This window comes from Thunnus thynnus, chromosome 13, assembly GCF_963924715.1.
Source record: "Thunnus thynnus chromosome 13, fThuThy2.1, whole genome shotgun sequence".
Classification (NCBI taxonomy): Eukaryota; Metazoa; Chordata; class Actinopteri; order Scombriformes; family Scombridae; genus Thunnus; species Thunnus thynnus.
The window spans coordinates 4,375,557-4,399,673 of record NC_089529.1 but is presented as its reverse complement, the minus strand read 5'-3'; the positions used below and the strand labels follow the sequence as shown (position 1 = coordinate 4,399,673).

At 39.6% G+C, this 24,117-nt stretch overlaps 1 protein-coding gene across 3 annotated transcripts in view; it reads left to right on the top strand.

Moving 5' to 3' along the window:
• The first annotated feature begins 2,576 nt into the window (after positions 1-2,576).
• gdpd5a (glycerophosphodiester phosphodiesterase domain containing 5a) overlaps positions 2,577-24,117 on the top strand; it is a 28,866-nt gene continuing 7,325 nt past the window's right edge. For 2 of the 3 annotated variants that reach the window (XM_067607361.1, XM_067607358.1), the window contains exons 1-10: positions 2,577-2,899; positions 11,564-11,738; positions 17,828-17,931; positions 18,101-18,194; positions 18,280-18,339; positions 18,434-18,532; positions 19,023-19,116; positions 20,087-20,232; positions 23,556-23,638; positions 23,928-24,078. In XM_067607361.1, coding sequence (XP_067463462.1) covers positions 11,622-11,738; positions 17,828-17,931; positions 18,101-18,194; positions 18,280-18,339; positions 18,434-18,532; positions 19,023-19,116; positions 20,087-20,232; positions 23,556-23,638; positions 23,928-24,078 — 948 coding nt within the window. In that variant the 5' untranslated portion in view covers positions 2,577-2,899; positions 11,564-11,621. The remainder of the gene's footprint in view (positions 2,900-11,563; positions 11,739-17,827; positions 17,932-18,100; positions 18,195-18,279; positions 18,340-18,433; positions 18,533-19,022; positions 19,117-20,086; positions 20,233-23,555; positions 23,639-23,927; positions 24,079-24,117) is intronic. The other variant, XM_067607359.1, reaches the window with a different exon arrangement.

The window sequence follows — 24,117 nt, the reverse complement described above, 5'->3', positions numbered from 1 at the left end:
AGAAATAGCAACTTTAATTTCCTCTTCTTTCTTCCAATGACCACTAGAGGTCGACAGAGAGCTAGCTTTAAATACAGGAGGCTAAATAACGTTCTCTTTCTATTACTGTTGGTATTAAAGTTACTGCTGCTATTAATACTGTCATCACCATTAGATGATCATCATCACCATCATCATAATTAACTGACAAAGGAATTGAATTTGTCTCAAATACAAATGTAAACATGTAAAGCAGATTTGGAATAACCGAATATTAGATTTTACTCAAATGTTTCCACATTTCACTGAAATACATGTTTCTCAACATGATTTACTCAACTTTCTGTCAAAGACACCATCACAGCACCAGCAAATGCATTTCATCCGTAAGAGAATTTCTATCTGAGGGACTGTCACTGCCACTGGTACATTGTTTGGGATTAAAGGGATCTGACGTAATTATCCCAAACCAAGGGTTAATCTCTGACTGCAAGGCCTGGAATAGATCTCTTACAAGACTTTACTCATCTGCTCTACCTCTTTACCAGGTGTTGCTAATACACAGCCTACTGGGTCTTTTACGGTAATGTTACAACTGAATGTGACATAATTATTACAACAATCAGTTAAATTGCCTAAATAGTCTGTGACATTAAATCTAAATCAAATCAAATCATTTTAATTGATATAGCGCCAAATCACAACAAAAGTTATCTCAGGGCACTTTTTACCTAGAGCAGGTCTAGATTGTACACTTTAATATACAGAGAACCAACGTTCCCCCATAAACAAGCACTTGGTGACAGCGGCAAGGAAAAACTAAATCTAAAGTGAAGAGAAAAGCAGAGCACTGTCTTGTCCAGGCTCAAAAACTTTGAGAATTCCAAGGTTTTCTATTTATTGAGAGCATGTTCTGACTATAATAATATCAGAAATGTAATGCCAACAAGCCTAAAGCAAGACTAGTTTTCTTTTGTTCAGTTTTGGAGATTTCTTGGCATTACAAGACAAATTAAAATGAGTCAAACAAATGAAATGCTGTTTTTCAGAAAGTATGAGTTGGATTTGCAAAACATTCATAAAATTAGTTGATTTAATTTGTGATATCTCCCTCCCAATCTCTGCACCATGTACACGTCATCTGCTCTTTGAGCCTTCGAGCTCATGTCTGCTCCCTGGAAACTCAGTACTCCATCAACCCTAACCAAACCTCCTCACCACCTCCCCTGTGGCTCTGCTTGGTGAATTCCAGGAAACACTAACATTTCTTAGTGATGGGGCCAATGCCAACCCACCCTCCTCAGCAACTTCAACCCCCACAGAGAAGTTTAATTAAATTATTACTTATCCCCCCTTTGATCTCTCCCTCCTGACATCTCCACCCACACTGTGACATACTTCACTTAACCCTATGAGAAGGCCTCTCAACTAGGGACATGTCTCTAAAAGTTGTCCTCACCGTCTAATTTTCTCTAAATGACCCCATCTGTCCATCAGTTGTCTCCAAAATGTCGTCTCTTCTCTCCTCTTCCTCTCCTCTACATTTATCTCTGTTTCTGCTGTCTTTCCTTCTGCAATATTAATATCTGCAATGCCACATTTATGGCATAAGATTTATGTCTGTAGAAATGAAAAAAACGGACTTATGTTGCCCAGAGGTGTTTGCAGTGGTGTTTCCTTTCATTGGAAACATTAATCATGCATTTTATCCAGTATTGAGTCATAAAGTCATGTTTTAAATCTTCTGTAGACAGTAAGTCCATCTGGTTTCCAGAGAGTTCCTGAAACAAATCAAGCTGTATTTTCTGGCAGACTTTATTTCAGAATTATTCCAGATTGAAAGTGAGAATGATCAACCAGTGAAAATAAACTGTTTGGATATTTTTGAAAATGAAATCAAACAAACTTGAATTCAATAGCTTGAACAGCACAATAAAATGATAAAAGTTAAAAAAAAAAAAAAAAAATTGTATCCTCTTTTTAATAAGGCATCCAAAGGTTTATGATTTAAAATAATGAACTAATCCTTTATAGATTAGTTATAAGTCATTAATAAGAACCATTGATATCCAGCTTGTAAAAAAAATCCTCCCTGGCTATTGTCTTTTATATTAGTTAACAATGCAGTTATTAATGCTGGTAAACATTTAATATATGCTTAATAAGTGATTAATACATTGACTATATCCAAATCTTCAGCCCTTTCCCAGAAGTGCTCACATATGATAAATTAAAGGCATTTTTTCACAACCTGGCAACCCAGTAGTTTTATAACTGCTCTGTGAATATCTATTAGCCACTATTAAAGCCATCAGTTACAACTAATAAACCTGTTAGAAAGAGCCTGATCAGAAAGCGATACTACTTATGTTCTGTGTGGAATAATGAGACTCATATACAGCCTGGAATTACAGATCCAGTCCCTGCTGCTCAGCTCCTTTTTACCTGTGACAGACATGAGGCACACTACAAAAAGTACCCATTTCAACACAGCAGTTAATATTATAGCAAGTGTAAAAACATGCTTAGACCGGATATTCTTTGCAGTGTGCATCACAGCTCCACCCACACCGCGTCTGACGGATTACAGTTTTTAACTCTTCTATGAACACTGGAGGTGCGTCTTTACTCAGAGGACAAACTATCCTGTAATGTTCTGAGTCTATTCAATATTTCAGTATTTTTCCTGCCGCGTTACAACAGGTGTCCGCTGTTGGAGTACACAGTAGTCTGATGTGTGCCATCGCTTTGTCCCATACGGCAGCTGAAAGTAACTTTAAAGACTAATCATATGAATCCGTAAAGTCCAACTGTGAAGTCACGACATTATGTCAACATCCATGGAAATAACTGATTAACCGAGAGCTTCGGGCGTTTTCAACATTTGTCCGGGAGGAAAAACGGCTGTCGTGGAGGTAAGGTAAGTGTCTGTGCGCACTTCATCGGATTATCTTCATATAATCTCATTTAGTGTCACTTGGCCCTCAGTGTTTTGTTTTGCGGTCAGTTTGATGGAATTATAATCAGACAGTTGATTCATCTTCTCTGGATGTTTTTATGAATGAAATCATTTGGATCAGATCTTCCAAAACCTGCTCTCGTAGATTTACAAGGTCTCAAGGAAATTATCATAAAACGTGTTACCAGCAGCAGCACCTAACATCACTCTACTGTGTCTACTTTCTCTACAAGCACAGATACTATATGATAGATGTGAACTATAATGGGGAAGTTGATGGAGACAACTAAAATGAGAATTAAGACCATAACTCTCCATGATGATGCTGAATTATCTTGAATTTGGAGCTTCAGCGATTAGTCAATGAATCGATTAGTTGCCAACTAGTAAATTAATTGATGTTGAATTGATTGATGTGAATATTTTCTGGTTTCTTTAGTCTTCTATGACAGTAAACTGAATATCTTTGGTTGTGGACTCTTGGTAGGGACAAAAAAGAAGAAATGTGAGGACATCATCATGGGCTTTGGGAAACAATGATCTTTCACCATTTTCTGACATTTTATAGACCAGATGACTCATCAATTAATCGAGAAAATATTCAACAGATTAATAGATATGAAAATAATCATTAGTTGCAGCCGTACTTAAATTATTTTGGTACATTCACAAAGAAAAGCAATGATAATGTTTGGAAGTACACAAAAATAAGATATTGTTTCATAAACACACACACACTGAACTGACTTTATTATGACATGACTCTGGAGCCTTTTTCTGACATGGTAATATACTGAATTGGTAGATAATTAAAGGTTGTTTTTTTAAACTATTGCTGTTAAAATTAAAGTACAAATGGCCCTTTTATACTGCAGGTAATTATCGGTTGTCTCCATATGTAACTTCTTGACCGAGTATTGGGGCATTTAAAGGCTGAAAACCTTTAGTAGGTTTTTTTTACCAAAAAAATTGGAAGGGTCTTTGACAACCAAGTGGTGATGTCATCATCTTCGCAGAGCAAATTCATCAAGCTTTAATTACATTGGTCTGTCCTTTTGTCCTTCCAAATCTGATTAGTATAAGACATATCTGACTACCAATTTTCATCTCTATTTGTATCCCAGCCTTCCTGCAGCATCACTTACATTAATCTGTCAGGCTTAAATCATCTTTAATGAATCAATGATTGCCTCACAACTAGCAGGTGCCGCTTGGCCATTGATGTGCATGGCAGGAGAACAGGGTATCACTTTAATTAGCTGGGGCCCAGGTCTTTTAACCGCCTCATGGATGCAGGGAAACGTCGGAATTTACTGAAACAAACCTGTTGCCTTCAGCTGCAGCTTTGTTTCCAGTCTGTGCCCTCATACTCCTCCCTGTGTGTGGATAATGAGTGCGTGGCACTAATGGAAACTCTATTTTTGGCTAAATCCACTGAAAGATTAAGGATATTATTAATGCATGCATATATAAATTTCATGAAGGAGTGAACGATGGAAGCCTGGAAAGAGGCGACAGTGACCGAGATAAAGGGCTAATAATAGACAGATATGGCAGAGGCTCTGTGGCAATTGGTCGGCTGAGACTTAGCGGATTATTGTATTATTATTCAATGAGCACATGATTCTAACTCCACTGACAACTCTGACACCACAAAGTTCCTGCAGCCACGGATGGGTGCTACCAGTAACCAGGTTACTTCTAGAGGCTGGCATGGAAGTGAGGATAGTAAAGTGCTCTCAGGTAAATGTCAGGTTCATTAGAGGAAACTGGCCTTAAGCCAGCTGAGTGAGAGGCCAACATAAAACACAGCAGAGAGAGCTTTGAACACAGATGAACCTACTTAAATTAGAGTAATATATGGAGCTATCATGCAAAATCTAAATGCAACAATAACACGTAAATAAAATGTGCAGTTCTCAGGCCTGTCCTCATGTCCTAAAGCAGGAGAGAGACTTTACTGTACACAATATGCAACAGAAGATAAAGGAAACAATAGAAAATACATTAAAAATTAATAGCGCATTAGACCTGCGAGTCTAATCAACAGTGCAGTTCCTGCTACTGTAAGTACTCCATAAAACCAGCTAACACTGCTGACTCATCACAGTTTATATACTGTGGCAAATTTCCTAAACCACAAAAGCAAGGACACTAACTGGTAAAATACTGCTGAAGTGTGTTTTCATCAGGTAAATGCAGGTTAATCAAACTTGTGAGGTCAAAGACTTTTGTGTCCAGTGTCTGTGTGTGCTTGCTCTCAATGGTTACACTGTAAATAGAGCTTGTGTTGGACAGATTCCTGCAGAGGCACCGCAGTTTATGCGGCACACATTTTGATTTGCAGATTCATCTTTTCCACCAAGTGTTGATGGAAGTTCACGATCCAGGAATACTTCGGCTGTCATTTTCCAATAACAGTTGCATGTTTCCTTGGATTTCTTTGAAGATATTTTTTGTTGCAACTAAGCATAGCCTTTGTTCCCTGCACAGCCTCACTCAATCAAAAACATCTGATCTGACCATCGCGGAATAAACCCTGATGTCAGGCAGAAACACTTATGTGCACCTCTTCAGAAAAAATTTCCCTTTTATCAGGATAAGGAAGCAACCTCTGAGTAGATCAACCTAACTTCATTTTGTCCAGTTTATGTCTACTGGGAAAGAAAGACATACAGATGAATATTTGAAGAGGAAATTATCATAATTACATCCTTTTACTCAATAAAGACCATCTAACTGTCTGGACAGTTAAAAGTATGAAATTACCCAGAAACAGAGGGAAGTGTGTCACCCCTGACTGACTGACCATAATTTACCTCATGATGCAAACACACTGTGACGGTAGCACCATGCTCGGAAGGCACAGAGAGACAATGGGCCAACCTGGCTGGAATCAGGCCCCTGTGATTTCAGCTCCAGTTGGCCCTTGTTTGAGAACGGGATCTGGATTTGAATGCTGGGAATCTGCCAACTCCCCTGAATGCAGCAAAAGGCTCCCTCAGGCCTGGGAGTTCCCATATAATAACCAGTCAACAGTGAAAGCATGCAGATCTGCAAGGTGGATGCACAACAATTTCCCCCTTTTGAAGACTGTTGGATAGATTTAGGTTAGCAGTGAATGCTCAACAAATGTTCACACTCACCCATTGAAAAAACCTGAATAGGATACACAGCTCAAGTATTATACAGCATGTGACAGACAATACCCAACAAATTTGTATTGTTGCATGAGCCCTTTTAAAGCAAACATGGCGTACATATCTGAGCCAGATGGCATGCAGTTAGATAGGATTTTGTCATTCTTTTAAAGGTTTTAAAGTGAGTTTAGCTATTTATATCAGACAGTAAGTATCCTTAAGAGGGAAGTAGTGGGGGTTGGGGTGGAGCACCAACACACCATTCCTGAAGTCACTGAAATGTCTTTAAAGATGATACTCTGCAAATTGTTAAGTTTTTTTTTTTTTTTTTTAATTTTGCTGGCAAAATGTCCAACCTAAGCCCAGTTCAATCACACAGCAAGCTTTGCTGCCAAAATGTCAACACCGACCAAGTGGAGATAAGGATGTTGGTCAAATATTGGTCATAATTATCATTTTAAATCATTAAATAATCCTGTAATACACATTGTGAAATATCATTTGATAGTCTTGATAAAATACTGTATGAAAAAGATTCCTGATTTGTGGCAGTATCAATTATTTCATCCACTCTTACATCTTTTTTTTTATTTATTACTCATTCATTGCCAGCATTTTTAGCCACGGTAAACATGTGGCTCTAGGATGGCAATGGCAGTCTGACAGATATTGAAGGTCCCAAGAGGATAGCTGCCAATGACTGACTTTTCCTCTAGCACCATCAGCAGATCAGTGAAATAGCTTTGTATGTGCTTTGAATCTTTGAAAATCTTGAGGTGACATGGAAACTGAGTGTTAGCTGTACACAGACACAGACAGACACAGATTTAGCCGGCTCATTCTGTCATGTTGTAATTTCTCTGCTCTGAGATAAGGACAAAGGAGCAGTTTGTTTTGTTAAGGACCGTTGACCAGGAAACAGGCCTTTATCTGTCGTTGAAATGGTCATTCAATGCCCTCTTTTGTCAAAAAAGATAATCAATAAAATGTTGGGGTTTTTTTTATCTCAGCTGAGCTATGTTCACTTTAGACAGTGAGAGTGTTTTTCTTTATAGAAAACAGCGTCCTCGTGGCTGAGTCCAGGGAATTCGCTCTGGTTATAGTGGGACCGACAGCACCAAATGGCTCATAGTTGGTGTGAGGATCAGGGGTTGATTTGTTAAATTGCCCTGATCACCTGCTGTACCAACACAGTGGTCTCACTGAAAGGAATGAGGAGGCCTGGCTTTTCTGACACAGTGCTTTTGTCCATCTGACTCCAGCCTTAAGGGTGTACACTTCATCCATCTCCTCTTGTCATATGGGCAAAACGCTTCCTCCTGGGGGTCAGACGATTGTGACCAGTAACACTCACAGATGCCCCTCAGTGGGAATTAACCGATGCTCTTTGAGGCACTCGCCAGGGAGCCTTTTCAACCCGCCAACCAAATCCCTCTGAAGCTCATGTCTTTTAAAGGACCAGTGTGTAGGTTTAGTGGCATCTAGCGGTAAGGTTGCAGATTGCAACCAACTGAATACCCCTCCCCCTCGCAATATTTTTTTTTTACCTAGGATGGTGAAGTCATGACCTGCCTTACACTGCTTCTGATTAGTTTACCCTGATATTCTTACCCTAACCCTAACCAATCTCATTCCTTATGCCTAAACCTAACTAACCCAGCCAACAAAGGCTGGGTTAGTTAGACTATTACTAGCCAATCAGAGAGTGATTCCAAGCATGTAGGAGAACCTGCATTGGCTGTGAAAAACACGAAAGGCCCTCTTTAAAGCCAGGGTTTGATTTGTCCGTTCTGGGGTGCTGTAGAAACATGGCGGTGCAATATGGCGGGCTCTGTTGAAGAGAACACAACAATTCTTGTTTTCAGGTGATTATTCACTAATGAAAACATAATTATGAATATTATATTCCATTTCTGACAAGTCTGTTCTGCTAGATGCCACTAAATTCTACACACTGCACCTTTAAGACAGTGCTCTCTTTCCAGGTTTACTTTTGACTTGGGTTCAAATGACTTAAAAGAGGTGAGCTGCTCTCAGTCTGCTCTTTGCACTGGGTTGGGTGCAGTTTGTGTGTGCATGAGAGGTTAATTTGTTCTTCCATTTATTGACTTGTGTATGTTCCTAACTGACTGACTGACTGAGCCACTGATGACCAGTACTCAGTGTCCAGAGTGTTCAGTACACAAGTGACCAAGAAGTGGAAGAAATAGATGCTTTGAGGCAACAAACTACATTCCTTTAAACCCAACTGCACAATGTGGTGTTTAATTGCAATTTGGCTTTAAGACTAGTCAGCTATGGAATCCATCCATCTATGTGGGGAAACATTATTTTAAAGAAGCCAAATTACACTTCTTTTCCACCAGTTAACACAGTTCCCTGGGGTCTTAATAAAATGTATCTGACATGCTTTGGTCAAAATACCACAAGGATCAAGTGCCACAGCAGCCTTCTCATCCTGTCTAAACAGCACCATTCAGAACGGCCGGTTTGAGTGTAAATAAACTTAGATTTAGATGCAGTTGAGGCTATCGCTGTGATCATCCTCTATATGGTTCAGACAGGAGGCTTTTACAAGTCTGTCTTAAAACAATCGTCAGGTGCCCAAATGAACATTGAAATAGGTTTTTCTTGCCTTAATTATTCCTCCTGTTAATACTGACCATTAGAAGATCCCTTCATAATGGACCTAAAATGTAAGTGATGGGGGACAAAATCCACAGTAAAAGTTTATCTGAAGCTAATATGAAGCTTCAGTCATCCTAATGAGTCAAATCAAGTAGATATCTTTCAACATTACAGTCTTTTTAATGACAAAGTCTCTCTTTTTGTTACTATACTTCCACCACAGCTCAACAAGGAAACACTGTCCGAGGAAACACAAAGAGGGAATTTGATGCTAAAAAGACTGTAGTTGTGGCAGATATCCACTTGACTCAGACTGCTGAAGCCTCATATAAGCTTCACATCAACTTTTAAATGCATTTTTGCACAAAATGACTGTGTGGATTTTGGCCTCCATCACTTACATTGAAAGCACATTTGAAAAGGATCTTCTATGAACAGGAGGAATGATTACAGCGAGGAAAACCTTTTTCACTGTTCATATGGAGACCTGACTGTTGTTTTAAGACAGACTTGAAAAATTGTAAACCTGTCCTTTAACACTGCCATCGTTTTCTCACATTACAGAACTACAGAATTAGAAACACAGTTATCTGAATTAAAGATATAGTGTGTAGAATTTAGTGGCATCTAGCGGAACAGACTTGGCAGAAGTGGAATATAATATTCATAAGTATGTTTTAGTTAATGTATAATCACCTGCAAATAAGAATTGTTTTTTTTGTTACTTTAGAATGAGCCTTTTATATCTACATAGGGAGTGGGTCCTCTTAAATGGAGGCATCCATGTTGCACCACCATGTTTCTACAGTAGCCTAGAACAGACAAACCAAACACTGAGAGAGCCACCGAAGCCACCGTAGGTTCTCCTACATGCTTGGAAGGGGAGGGGGAGGGGAGTGGTATTCAGTTGGTTGCAATCTGCAACCTCACCACTTGATACCACTTAATCCTACACACTGGTCCTTTAAAACTAACCAAGACTAAGGCCGTATTCAGACCAAATCATGTGGTTCATCGCAGAGGTATGTGGGGGTGTGGGCGTGTTTGTGGTCTAGAACATAATTGCTGTGAAACAATCAGAAAATAATGTTTTATTGATCTGATTCACCAGCTTTCTCACTACCACTGCTCCCTCTCCTCATTCACTCTCTAGCTCACTTGACCACAGCTGCTCGCTCTCTCTCTCTCTCTCTTTTTCTCTTGTCTTTTTTAAAATGAGTCAGGAAGCTGACAGCAAAGCCTGACTTTACTTTTTACAAAAAGGAGAAATGTCCTCCCCTCCTCATAGTAACATCTTTGTACTCCCTCATGGCAGGGTTTTACAGCTCTGATCAGTCTGATCGCCGGCTGTGATTGGCCACCGCAGCGTGACATTAGGTTGTGGTTGTCCAAAAGTTGACTCTGGATCAACTTTTTCATGGCAGGCTGGTGCGGCGTTTTCACCACACCAGCTGATTTGGTCTGAATATGGCCTAAGAGTCTACAGTCACACTAGCAGCTTTGAGAGACTGCACTTATGCACAGTGGTGCTTTTAGCTAAATGCTAACGTCAGCATCCCAACATGCTCACAGTTACAATGGTAACATGCTGATGTTTAGCATGTAATATTTACCAGGTTCACCATCTTAGTTTAGCCTTTTAGCATGCTAATTAGCACTCAACACAAAGTACAGCTAACATTGTGGGAATTTCTTTAATTTTAGTTTTGCAGTTTTATTAACAACACTGAAATATATTTTAAAACACAACATATCAGACTTTGTCAGGGATAGAATGATAAAGTCCTACACTTATTGCCATCCCTTAGTGGTATTAAGTATTAAGCAGTAGTAAGTATTGGACAAATTGAAATTTTGGCACTAGATGGAAAACCGAAGTCATTAGGGAATTTCATAGCAACCCATCCTGTATTTGTAGATATTTCAGTCTGGAACAGACTGGTGGATCGACCAATATTGTTATAACTGGAGCCAAAAAACAAACAAAACAAAAAATCCAATCACACTTTGGAAATTTTCAGAAAAACAATCACTTACCAGGTAACCAAGGTGTTTAATAAATACCTTGGTGCTATAAACAAAAAGCCCCTAAAGGTCAAGTGCTTAGTCTGGGAACTTATTCTCAGTATCCAGCTTTATTTTTAGATGTTAGACTATATATAAATAGCACATACTGTAGATTACATGAGCTAAAACTAAGCGATTGTATAATCCTGTCTAAAAAAATCTAAAATGCTAAAAAGAAAAACTTAAACAAGACTTTTTAGTAATAAAAGGACTTAGAAAAAAGACACAAGGCACAGCACCATCAATTCCAGAGAGCCATGAAAAACAACACCTTCTGTGCCAAGACATTTTTACCTGCCACCAAGGCAACCAGCTTTTCTCTGAGGCAGGAGAGAGTGTGACGGCAAAGTACAGTCTTACTCTTTCCCTTTTTTTACTGATGTTCTTCTTGTTAAAGGATCTAGTCAAATAAATAGGTAGAGTGTGCTACTATTGAGAGCTCTCAGCTTTAATCTCACATCCCTTACTGTTGCTTATTGCCAATGCCACTTTACCACAGTCACACTTAGATAGGTAAAGGTTGACTCAGTGACTGTAAAGCATATACCATATTATTATGTCTGTCCCAGACATGATTCACTGTTGAATAGTGTTGTTGACTTCCTCTCACAGCTGTTGTTACTCCAAACAAAACTCAGCGCTGTCAACATATTCACCTTGTTTTGTGAAAATATACCTCAACAACATGACGTGACATGACAATGTTGATGAAAAATGTAATTGTATGTACAAAGACTGAACAAAATGTTTGAAAGCTTTTGCTGTTTAGTAACACCTTGGTCTTCTGCAGGGTTCCCAGTCCTGTGTGGGATGTTAACAGACTGGTGGCGCGTTGAGGCTGAAGGAGCATGGTGAAACACCAACCCTTACAGGTCTATGAGAAGCAGGTCTTTGTGTCCTTTGTCACTGGGATCTATGGTTGCCGCTGGAAACGCTACCAGCGTTCCCAAGACGACAGCTCCAGGGTAAGATAGCACCACTGACATTTAAGTATGGATATAATAATAATATAGAAATTTCACGTATTATTGGCTTAGTATCCTAATAAAAATAGCAACAATTTAAAATCACTGGTACAGGTGGTGTGTTTTAATTCATGATACAGTCGTTCTTATATAAATACTAGGCTATGTTAATCAGCAGTCATTAGCATGCTGCTTTTCTGCAGATAAAATCAATAAAATCATTATTTTATGATCACAACATCATCAGATAAAATAAACAAAATTACATGTTAATGACAGCAGTCTGACTGTGAGTTTAGCTATACTGAGTGATCACAAAGAAAGTTAGAAGCAAAAAGAAATTGTCATGTTCAAGTATGTTTGTATGTATGTCCATGTCAACATGTTTTTTCTGCCACAAGATGACCCCAGGGGGACTCTGTAGTTCAACATGTTTTCCTACAAAATCATTTTTTATCATTTAACTAAATAAGCCAAAGATCACCCTAAACATAAGCAGTAGTGAGAAATAGCCTGAATCAAATAGTCTAAAACTTTCAAAAATCTGATTTAATTTATCTGATCTTTCAGTACTTGAATTTCAATACACTGTACCATGGACACATTTCAGTCTGTAGCAAAAAAACTACTGAGATTCAATACCCAGTCTTACCTATGATCTTTCTCCCATTAATATACAGTATTTATGTCAGTCAGTGTTACAAATAGTCTTCTTCCAATAGGCTGGAACAAGTGTTCCCTGAGGTGGCTCAGTCATTACACAGAATAATAGAAAGTAGAAAAAGACTCATTACTCATAAGAAAGCAGAAACTGAGCGTCATCTTTCCACTGCTTATCACACTTTCGATAGTTGTAGGGAGGAAGAATAACAGTTATTAAGTGAATCACAGATGCTTCATCCAGAGTAGTTGCAGCTCATCGTCTAAATGTTAATGTTGATTTAGTTGTAACCTACCCTACAACTCAGTCATCAGCCCTCTGGAGAGTCTCAACAGACATCATTTCACTGTATAAGTTTCCAAAATGTAAGTTGTAATGATAATAACAAGTAACAGGATTGATATATTAAGAGAGATGTACATTTGCTGTATAATAATAAAGGCTTAAAAACGAGGGTAGCCAAAACAGTGATTGATATCTGCATTTCCATGTTTTCTGTGGTTATTTACAGGGATCCTGTAGATAGGTATTTATGTAAAGAAAGTAAATTTAGTGGAGAGTGTTTGGCCACTGGCTCACTGAACATAATGTACAGTAGAGCAAAACAGAGGCCGGTAATGAGACTACACAATCCTGCTGAGGCTGCAATGAAACCTGATCACACCTCAGGAATAAATGAACTCTTTTCCATTTTGTGGTTCTGAAAGCACAGAAAATAGGTCAGGCTTTGTGAAAGGCAACACAAAATTACACAACAGTAACCCACTTCATTGAAGCTATTTGATGGTCATATTCAGTGAAATATTCAAACACAAGACACCATGTTTTTTTATGGTTGAACATATAAATAAAATAAAATTTTTGATACATATTTTTGAGCAGTTTTGCCTTTAATAGACAGTATTTGGTCAAGAGGCAGACAAAGAAGTGGGGGGGATCTTTTGGATCTCAACTACCATTGGAAAAAAATCCTGTTGATTTAGAAAACAACACAAGTTCAAATCTAATTATAGTTCAGTAAAAGCTGATGAAATTCTGCTGTATCCCCTATAAGTTCCCTCTTTATGTTACTAATCCAGAAACACTATCAGTCAAAGCACAAAGAGGGAATTTGATACTAATTTATTTGCAGCCAGTATGACCAGGAGGAACAATTACCATGATCAAAAACTGTTTCAGTGCACATATACTGTAGGCATGTGAGTATTGTTTTAAGACAGAATTGAAAATATGTGAGCCTAATTAAACCTCAAGTTAAAAAGCTTGTTTCCAATAGACATTTATGACATCCCATTTCTTTTTCTTCTGGATTCTTAAGGGACTAAGTTAGTGGTGACAACAATCCAGACAGAATCAGTGCAGTGTCTGGACGAGTAAATCAGAGCCAGACACCCAGCTGTGCTGGATACCCACTGAGCAGCCACAGCTAACTCCTGCTGGATGTCGTCTTTATCACAAAGAGCCAGTGGCTCGGCCATAAATTAGTCCATTTACTGAATGTGTGAAGTAGGCACTGATTATGTGCTGACCAAGAATAAAAAAACAGCACACAGCTGCCTCTCTCGTCTCTATATCTCCATTTACAAAGCACCATGTAGACACACACACGGCACACGCACATAAGCAGAGAAGCTAGCATTCATGCTTTGAAATGTTGTCTGCTTACACTGCTGACTGATTTCATTATTAAGCAATGTCAGTGTTTTGATCCAGGACGGATTTGACTCTCAGTGCTTTTATGTGTTTCAGGCTTAATGTTCCCTCAGACATCATCAGTATCATCTGAACCCCTGCTTTTCTCACTTAGTCATTGTGGGGAGTCCCAGCTCTGCACTTTAGTGTTGTGGCCGACAGCAATATTATATAGTTAATCCAAGAAGAGGAAGTGCATTTACAGTTTGTGTGCACAACCATTTAAAGCTGCACTAATCAATATTTATATATTAAAGTCTCCCTCCACTCAAAAATGTGTTTTACTTATTGTAAGTTCAGTTGAATGTTTGATCTTCACTGTGCAGAATGATCTATGTGCAGTTTGCTGAAAGTGGAAAGTTTCTCTGTGCTCACTGAAAATCCAATTTTAAGGGGAGGACCTATGAGCAGGATTTGTGATATCACAAATAATTTGGAGCCAATTGTGGTCCAGTATTCAACATACACAAGTGTTATGTAGAAACTTGAAGCCTCCAGTGCACAAACACTAAGAATAAACTACAGTGAAGTAGGAGACATCTTGTGTCCAGCAGGAAAACTTCTGAAATTAAATATATTTGCATATTTATAGATCCCGGAATTTTTAATGAGAGAGAGAAGATGTCATTTTAAGGATTTTAACAAGTGTTGTTAAAGTGTTGTGTTTACAACTTTCCTTACCGTGAAGTGGTCAAAAAATCTGGTTTTATAGTCGGCAGTGATATCAAACTGAATATTTTGGGGACTGTTGGTTGGAAATAAAATGAAATGATTATATCAACTTTGGCTTGGAAAATTGTAATGGAATTCAAAAATTTTATGGACTATAAACAATTAATGGAAAAAACTATCAACAGATCTTCCCTTTTAATCTGGAATTACACCCATATCCACCTGCTTTGTTAGTGTCAATGTTCAGCTGACACTGACCTTGTCTGATATAGGCCATTCTGCACGGCAGAGGAAAGAAGGAGGGAGAAGTTCATCATATGGTGAAGTCAGCACTTAGATCAGGATTTATGAGCGCTGTCAGAACTTGGGTACCAGCAGTTCTAATTGGAGAGACCGAGGGACCTGTCAAGGCCATGTAGCACTCAGGAGAAAGTGTCAGATATCACACTGCTCCTCGTGAAAATGGAGAAAACTACCACCCTTTGAAATGAAATTTAGTAAATGTGTTTAATAGCAATTAAAGGGATGGTGTGTAAAATGTTTTTTGTGTACTATAACTGAAGTTCAGGTATGGTTATGGCGATATAACAAATTACAGTACATAGTGATACAATCAAGATTTTGTCAACCAGTGGATATTTTACCATACTGTATCATCTCATCCATGGAAGACAATGCTGCAAATCGATGAGCAGGACTAGTTTTATGGTTTAGAGGATTATTTCATCAATTTAATTCTGTAGATTAATTTGTCAGGTATTTAATTTGCTGGACTAGCTAAAGACAACCATTCTCATCTGGTTATATTAGGTCTCAATCTCCACAAAATGTCACAATATCACACAATATATTGCTGTTACCTAGAATGACCTTTGCTCACATAAAAGTTTTTGTCCATAGTGCCCACCTCCAGTCAGAGCGAGTCCCTGCTAGTGGAGGCAGAATAGCCCCACTGGAGCAGTTGAGTATTGAATGCCTCGCTTAAAGAAGACATTGGCTTCAGTTACTGAGAAACAGGCTTCTTCTCATCACCTTTTTCTTCACCAAGGAGATTTTCTCAGCCAAGGATTACTTCACCTATTAGTCACAACCTTTCTCTGACCCTCACTGGTGACCCCCTGCCTCAAACTGGAATCCTAATCTACCAAACAAGCAATCTCTGTAGGAGGCATCTATCTGTAATGCACACATTTTGGGAAATGGTCTGACATAGTATGAAACAACAGGAGGACTGGAAACATAACATTTCTATGAATACCTGTGGTTTCCATAAAAGTGACTGTTTCATATATAGGACACTGTTTCCACCCTTGTGTGGTGCATGAGATGAATTGACAACGTGACTTTGGCTCAGTGCCTTATAGCCATGCACAGTCACCTGACCTACGAGGTAGCTGTTAAACCAATTAAAAACAGCCTCTGATACCTTGTCATATTGTCACCTCTGCTGTTTTACTGGTTAGAAGATTTTCCCTGATGTGTTTGCATGCCTTCTCCTCTCCTGACTAAAAGTGACACCTTTCAGAAGCCTTTCTGTGTAGATTCAACTGCTTCATCAGTTCAGTCATTTGCTCTTTACCTGCACACACATCTAATTATCTCCTAGCTGGTTATATAAGCCGCTGGAAGGGGTGAGTCCAGGCACGATGTTGTGCAAAGCTGATCAATGCGCAACAGGATCTGTTGACTAGCCTATCATACTCTAAACCTCCCCTCACATGGCATTAGCTTCTAATCCTGTTAACTACTGAAGAGAAGAGTCCTTGAGTGATGCACAAGCTCTCCTTTATACCTTTGCCCCACATGTCAAACCAGAAAACATACTGTACAGGAAAGGGTTAAAATATGAGATAATGAGAAGCCATGTTAACATTACAGTACCCTTTCTCACCTGCTATAAAATAATAATTAAATACTGTATATAATACACAGCTGATAAATGTATACATGTGTCACGAGGGTGTACCGGCCAAACAAGGGGAGGATCCAATTGCGGACACCAAGGCAGGTTGAATGAAAAGATGCTTTGATAAACCAAAATCCAAAAACAGGCATACAGTTCGGAAACATCAAGGCAGTCCAAACAAGAAAACAAGTTCCAAGGGGGCAAGGCAGGTAATAAACAGGCATTAGGACAAAAACACAGGTAGCAGATAATCAGGCTGAGAAATCAACTGCAACATGTGACAGGGGCAGAATGAGCAAATGAAACAATATAAACAGAACCAAGGCAGGAATCATGACAACATATGCTATTCTAAACCATGGGGGAATTACAGGAAGTGATCAAAAACATGAATAGCAGAAGCAACTGGTAGTTAGCATAAGGAGCAAGAGCCATCACGACTGAAGAAAAAACAGAAGCTGCACCTACAGAAACTCAAAAAAGGAGAAAATCCAAGGAAATATTTGTCACAATGCTGAGCTCACTGTTTGATTGAAAAGTGATCTCTGAGAAGCAAAACTTTTTGAAATATAAAGCTTGAAATACTTGGCTCATGATAGCAAACAGTTGCTTATTTACACATCCAGCAAACACAGAGCAACATTATCATTTATTTTTTTGTTTCTGCCTACATGCTAAATGCTATAACTGCTAATTGTCCCACTGGATTCACTAGCTAGTTGCTAACTTTGTCTGTCAGCAGTTTGGTGCTCAGCAGATAGTGTACAGTGGGATTTTAAAGCCTTCTCCCTGAAAACAGCTACCTGCTGCATATGGAAAGGACGCTATTAGAGCGGTGAGAGTCAGTCAACACAGTAAAGCTGCAGGCCACAGAACTAAAACAATGAGCTGAAAAGATGCTATAAAGCTCTATTGAGCTGAGGGGAACTGCAGAGTCAGGTGATAATTGACTGCAGGTTTGTCACTACAAACAATCCCTTTCACATTATACATACTGTATGATAAGTTGATCCATTGTTGATGTAATATGGTTGTAATAGCAGCTTTCATTTTCTTCTCAGAGCTTGTTCTTAAATTCCTGGTGTGTAATTGAGAAACAACCTCTTCATATATGTATGAAATAGACTCAGTGTGAAATCTATTTATTTGTCTTTACAGTGGGAGTGTACATGGTTCATCCTCTTGTGCAGTTCTTTCTTTCTGCTTCTCTTTTGGGCCTACTTCTGGTTGGTGGCTCAAAATGATTTCAACGACTTCAACTGGTGAGTCAGTTATCCCACTATGTGACTGTAGTGACTGTACGGCAAAAGCTGTTTATGAAAACCATATTTGGAACTAGTTCAGATGAGGTTGTGAACAGCTGACATTTTTGATAAGAATTTATTAGTTTTGCCATCAGCATAGATCAATCCTTACTTGGTCATACTCCAGGTCAGTATACAACCGCTCTGGAGAATGGAGGGATGAGACGATCCCCATCCTGGCATCCACCACCGTGGGATTCAGCTACATTACATTCTTAATGGTAACAGTGTTGTGTCAAACCTCAAAATATTTGCAGACTTTTGCTCAGTTAAGATATATCAAACTGAATCTTGTTTCTTTTTCAGATTTTAGCACTTTTCCATATATCATTGGGCCAGCAGCTGAACCTCTACTGGGTTCACAAGGTGCTGTGAATTACATCTATAGATGTTACCTGTTATCATTTGATCCACACATGATTATGAAATAAGTTCATGATTGTATGTCTCGTCTCAACAGATCGGAGTGTTGGCTACGCTGCTCACCACCATTTCTGGTGTTGTCTCTGTTGACGACATATGGGGAGAGGAGTGGGACATCCTGCTTGTATCACTGCAGGTTGGTCTAGAATCAAAATGACATGACTGCTATAAGCTTACTGCATGTTTTCATGTTGCAGTTGTTTTTTTATTTTGTTTTCTACTTTTTGACCTCACTTGGGCTCTAGATTTATTATACTTGGTATTTTTCACTGCTTTCTGACATTTTAAGGAAAAAGCTATTAATCTTTTTTGTTTTGATAATTACGTATTAATCACAGTTAAAACAAAATTTGGGCTCTTGAATGTCGAAAAAACTGCTTCATGGTGTATTTGCTATGATAAGGCTTCCTTTCTAAATATGACTATTGAATCACTGGAAGTGAATTAACCGTATTAACAGCATAGTATAGTTTATTTCCCCTGTAACACACTGAGAAACAGTGCTGTTCATATTTTTATTGATCATCTTCATGTCCTCACAGTTACAAAAATGTACTATGGATAATGCTTTTGGAAAAATAACCACCAATTAACACCACTGTTCTATATTTATGCTCTGTTACCAGTCCACAGCACCGTTCTTGCACATTGGAGCCCTGGCAACAGTCACAGCTATCAGCTGGTTGGTAGCTGGATATGTGGTCCGCAGAGAGAGATCCAGTAAGTGTTGATTTGTATTTCAAGTAGCTAAAAACCCCCTGTTATCACCTGTGCTGAATTTCTGCTTTTAGTTTTATCTCTTTACCTTTCTCTATAAAGATTGATAAGGACTGATGGTCATTTTTAGCCATGCTAGTGTCTCTTGGTCAGTTGGTCAGGACACCACATTGGTCCAGAGTGAAATATCTCAACCAACTATTGGATGGATTGCCATGAAATTTTGTACAGACATTCATGGTCCCTAGAGAATGATTCCTACTCATGTCAGTTATCCTCTTACTCTTCCTCTAGCGCCACCAGCAGGCCAAATTTTTTACTTATTCAGTAAAGTATCTCAATATCCACTTCATAGATTGGCAAACATTTTGTACATTTTTGACATTTATGGTTTGCAGAATATGATTTTACTGAAATATCTTGACAAGTATTGGATGGATTGCACTGAATTTGGTACAAACACAGGATGAATTGTAATACCTTCCCCTGACTATTCATCTACCATAGTTTTACTCCTGTTTCAAGTGCAAGTTGCTATGATTGGATAGGAGTATGCATGCACATCCATATCGAAGCGGGTAGGTGCTGGACTAAAAATGAGCAAAGTCAAAAAACAAAGAAACAGTTTGCACACTGCAGGGCTCCAATGTCCACTTAGAATTTATTGCATCAAGGTGATGTTTCAAGTGGACCTGCTCTTCTACCATTGTCATATTCACTGTAAGTAACCACATGAAGATATTTCAGGTATTTGTTGACCTATGCTAAATTGATTTTCCAGTGCTTTCCTGTTATTGTCTGAACCTTCCGGCATTAGCGATGTGTTTTCACTTGAGGAAGCCCCAGACCTCTGATACTCCTTATAGATCAGCAATTCTTCTGACCAACACAGACAAAACTTGTTTTTGTCACAATGAGATAATGAGATGGATGTATAAAGCCACTCTTAAAACCTCTTACTCCTCCCTCTTAGATTTCCAGGTGATGGTGTTGCTGATCTACATCATCATCCTCCTGGCTCTCTATTTGGTTCCACTCACATTCACCTGTCCCTGCATCATGGACCACCACAGCCTCAAAACTCGACCAGACATCATTGGTCGACGGGGAGCTCCTATGGTGAGTTGGTGCTCTGCCAGACCTCACTGTCTGATCCAGTTAATTGTTTAAATGGAGGAGCATCATTCTCCTCCAGCTTAAAAACTTCTAAGACCACTTAGTATCAGAATAAGATCTGTGGCGCCGAAGACGCTTGGAAAATGTTTTCTGCTTTTAACTCACTCCTCAATCCGCCTCCACTCTGCTCACTGCAGACATGTCCGCTTCATTTTTTACTGATAAGGTCCCTGCCATCAGTAACCAGTTCTCTGAGCCTGACCAACTCAGTCTGCAGCTGCCAGCTAACAGGGCTGCACTCTCCTCATTCTCCCTTCTGAACAAGGAAGAAGTCTCCAAACTTTGGCTGGACTCTCGTCCCACTACCTGTTCACTGGAACCAATACCATCTGACCTTCTACAAACCATTTCCCCCACATTTAACCCTGCAGTCACACACATCATCAACTCCTCACTTACAATGGGTGTGTTCCCCACCACATTTATGCAAGCTTGGGTCACCCCACTGCTCAAAAAACATACACTCAACCGAGCCCAGTTTGAAAACTACAAACTGTTTCACTCCTGCCCTTCCTATCAAAAACACTTGAGTGCACAGTCTTTAACCAAGTCTCTGAATTCCTTTCTGAGAACAACTTGTATGTCTCGAATCAGTCTGGCTTTAAGTAGGGACACTCTACTGAGACTGCAGTCCTGTCGGTAATGGAATCACTGTGTTCAGCTAGAGCTGCAGGTCAGTCCTCAGCTCTGTTGCTGCTAAATCTGTCAGCTGCCTTTGACATGGTTGACTACCAAATCCTCCTCTCCACACTCACTGAGCTTGGTATCTCAGGATCTGCCCTCCGCCGGGTCAAGTTCTACCTCTCAGGGAGGTCTTCTAGAGTATCTTGGAGGGTGGGAAGTGTCCAAACCGGATGGCTTATCCACAGGCGTTTCCTCTAGGGTCACTGCTTGGTCCCCTTCTCTTCTCATTATACACCACCTCACTTGGCCAAATAATCTGCTCTCATACCATTGCTATGCTGACGATACCCAGCTCTTCCTGTCATTCCCACCAGAAGACCACACAATCTCGCCTTGGATCTTGTCATGCCTTGGCGATATGGTACAGGCAATATGGTACAGGCCCTTGTAATATCACGCATAGACTCCTTACTGGCAGGCCTCCCCGCATGTACGTTCATTAAATTGTTAATTGTAATTGCTCTGTGGGAAGAACATAACACTGCCAAGACTTGTCAGGTGTTCATTTCCTGCTGTTATGCTGGATAAAAGTATGAAAAAGCAAAACATTGCCTGTATTTGAATACATTTTGTGGTGAATTCTTCCTCTTAAGAATTCATATGTTAACATACAATGATAAATCGGTATTTCTATTTTTGAGTACATAGACTATGTGCATGACTCTGCACTGTATTTTTCACAGCAGAGTGGTGTACAGCCACAGTACACGAGTCTACTGTTATCAGGCGCTGTGAGAGTCAACAGCACACTGAACTGTCATTTCACAGCTGGGCAAGCAAATACTGTTCAAGCTGACTAGCAATAAACAAATGCACAGTGATGTTCAGAGCTTTCCTGCCCTCTAAAGGCACACACACACACACACACACACACACTTCCTCTTGTTCGTCCGTCATAGTTGATGATTACCATGGCACATCTCATTATGTTGGGTTTTGGTTAGTGTGCAGATGGCTGAGCAGACCAAACTGAGCCCAAATTCTCTGTGGCACACTGGACAGGTCAGGGAGGATGCAGAGCTCTGAGATGCAGCCACAAGTCCTTTCTTGGCAGATTTGTGCTAGTGCCTCTTCAACTTAGCACAGGAGCTTCTCCTGCTCTTGCAGACTACTGCATCTTCCTGGGCTTTTCTTTTCCAGGCAGGTCGGTTCTGAGTTAGGGGTTCCCAGCCTTTCAGGTCAAATCTTAAGCTCTTCAAGGAGGATTTCAGAGTATCCTTGGGGCTAACTTGCGCTCGCTTGCCATTTTCCAGCTTGCCAAAGAAGACACACACACACACACACTTGGGCTATAATTCACATTTCTTGGCTAGGAGACATAAATCCCTGTGGTGGAGGAAGTATTCAAATCCATTACTTAAAAGTAAAAGTAGCAATACAACTATGTAAAAATACTCCCTTACAAGTAAAAGTCCCCCTTTCAAATCTTGTAAGTAAAAGCTCACAAGTAATCAGAAAAATGCATTTAAAATATCAAAAGTAAAAATACTCATTGTGCATGCAGAATGGCCACTGTTCTGCTGGTGCATTATTGGGTTATTATTACTGATGCACCAACATTTAAGCAGCATTTTTATGTTGCATTTTTATGTTGTTGCAGATCTACAAACAAATTAGATATAATAACAGTAACTAAAATAAAAAGTAAAAAGTAGAACATTTCCTGCTGAGATTTGTGGCATGGAGGTATAAAGTAATGGAAATGGAGTGAAATGGAAAAAGATAGGGGCCGAGGAAGCAGGTCCAGAGTTAGATCCTATGAGACTGAGTTGTGCTGGGCTCCAGGGCAGAGCAGCAGGGCTGAAGGCAGAACAGCAGGACCTGACCAGACGAGGGTCAGGATACAGGGGCCAGAGGCAGAGTGGGACAGCAGGGGAGAGGAGACAAGGGTCAGGATACAGGTAACAGGCTGAATCAGAACTGCATTTTGCAAACAAATAAAGAGGCTTGAAGCGTAGCAACACTAACTGATAGCAGATTCTACAATTTGGCAGGGTGGAAGTGGCAGAGCTGAGTATTTGTAGAGGCTTGATTACAGAGATGAGGTGCAGCTGGTGTGGCTCTGCTTTAACTCTGGCACACCTGCAGACAATCAAACACACATACACACACACACACACACAGGCAAAGAGAAGGGGAGAGCCACTCAGGGAGTGGCAACAGGTTAGAGAGGCACTGAAGTGGAGATAGAGGGTGTGGCAGATGTTGTCCGAGGGGCAGATGTAACAAAATGGACTGCATTAATGCAGCAGTAGTATGTTGGTAACTGTGCTGTTTCTCTTTTTGAATTTTTTCTCTGTTGAACATCTGAATAAATACATGATGAAATGAAAGAATTCATAGATAAATAGCGATGGGAAATATAATACAGATAAGGATGCAGTGTGAAGATAAGCATGATAAAGACCTGAGTGCCTTTTCAGTTTCACTTTTTATCATCTCACACAAATGTATGTGTGCAATAAATCATGCTTCTTTATTTAAATGCTCTTTCTTAATTCTAGCACTCTCTCTTGATGTGTGTGTTTTCTACACAACAGTGGCTGACAGTAGTCCTCCTCTCTGTCTCCTATCTGCTCTAGCTGGCTCCAGAAAATACCATGGTGTCCTTTAACAGAGCCCTGCAGCATGGAGCCAGCTCCCTGGAAGTTGACGTCACTCTCAGGTTATTTAACACACATTAACAACATTTTAATCCTGGGTTATTTATATTTAATGAATTCAGAGTGCTCTGAAATTAAATATACTGTATATATACATATACAATAGATCCACACACCCACAGCTGAGATATAGGTTTTTTGGTAGAAACATTTAAATTTAATGTGAGAAATGCAGAAACATATGTGAGTAAGAAATAGTAGAAAAGATGAGATTTACATAACTTGTCATATACCCAAAGTACTAAATCATCATTGAAGTGGAACATTTTTTGACCATTCTTTGTCCTGTAGTGTGGACGGGGTTCCCTTCCTCATGCGAGACCGCACCTTGAGGCGAACCACGGACGTTAGTAAAGTCTTTCCAGCCAGACAGTATGACGATGCCTCTTTCTTCAACTGGACAGAGATACGGTCTCTAAACGCGGGCCAGTGGTTTTTAGAGGTATTGAAATCAACTTCACCTCAACTCACACTGACTTGT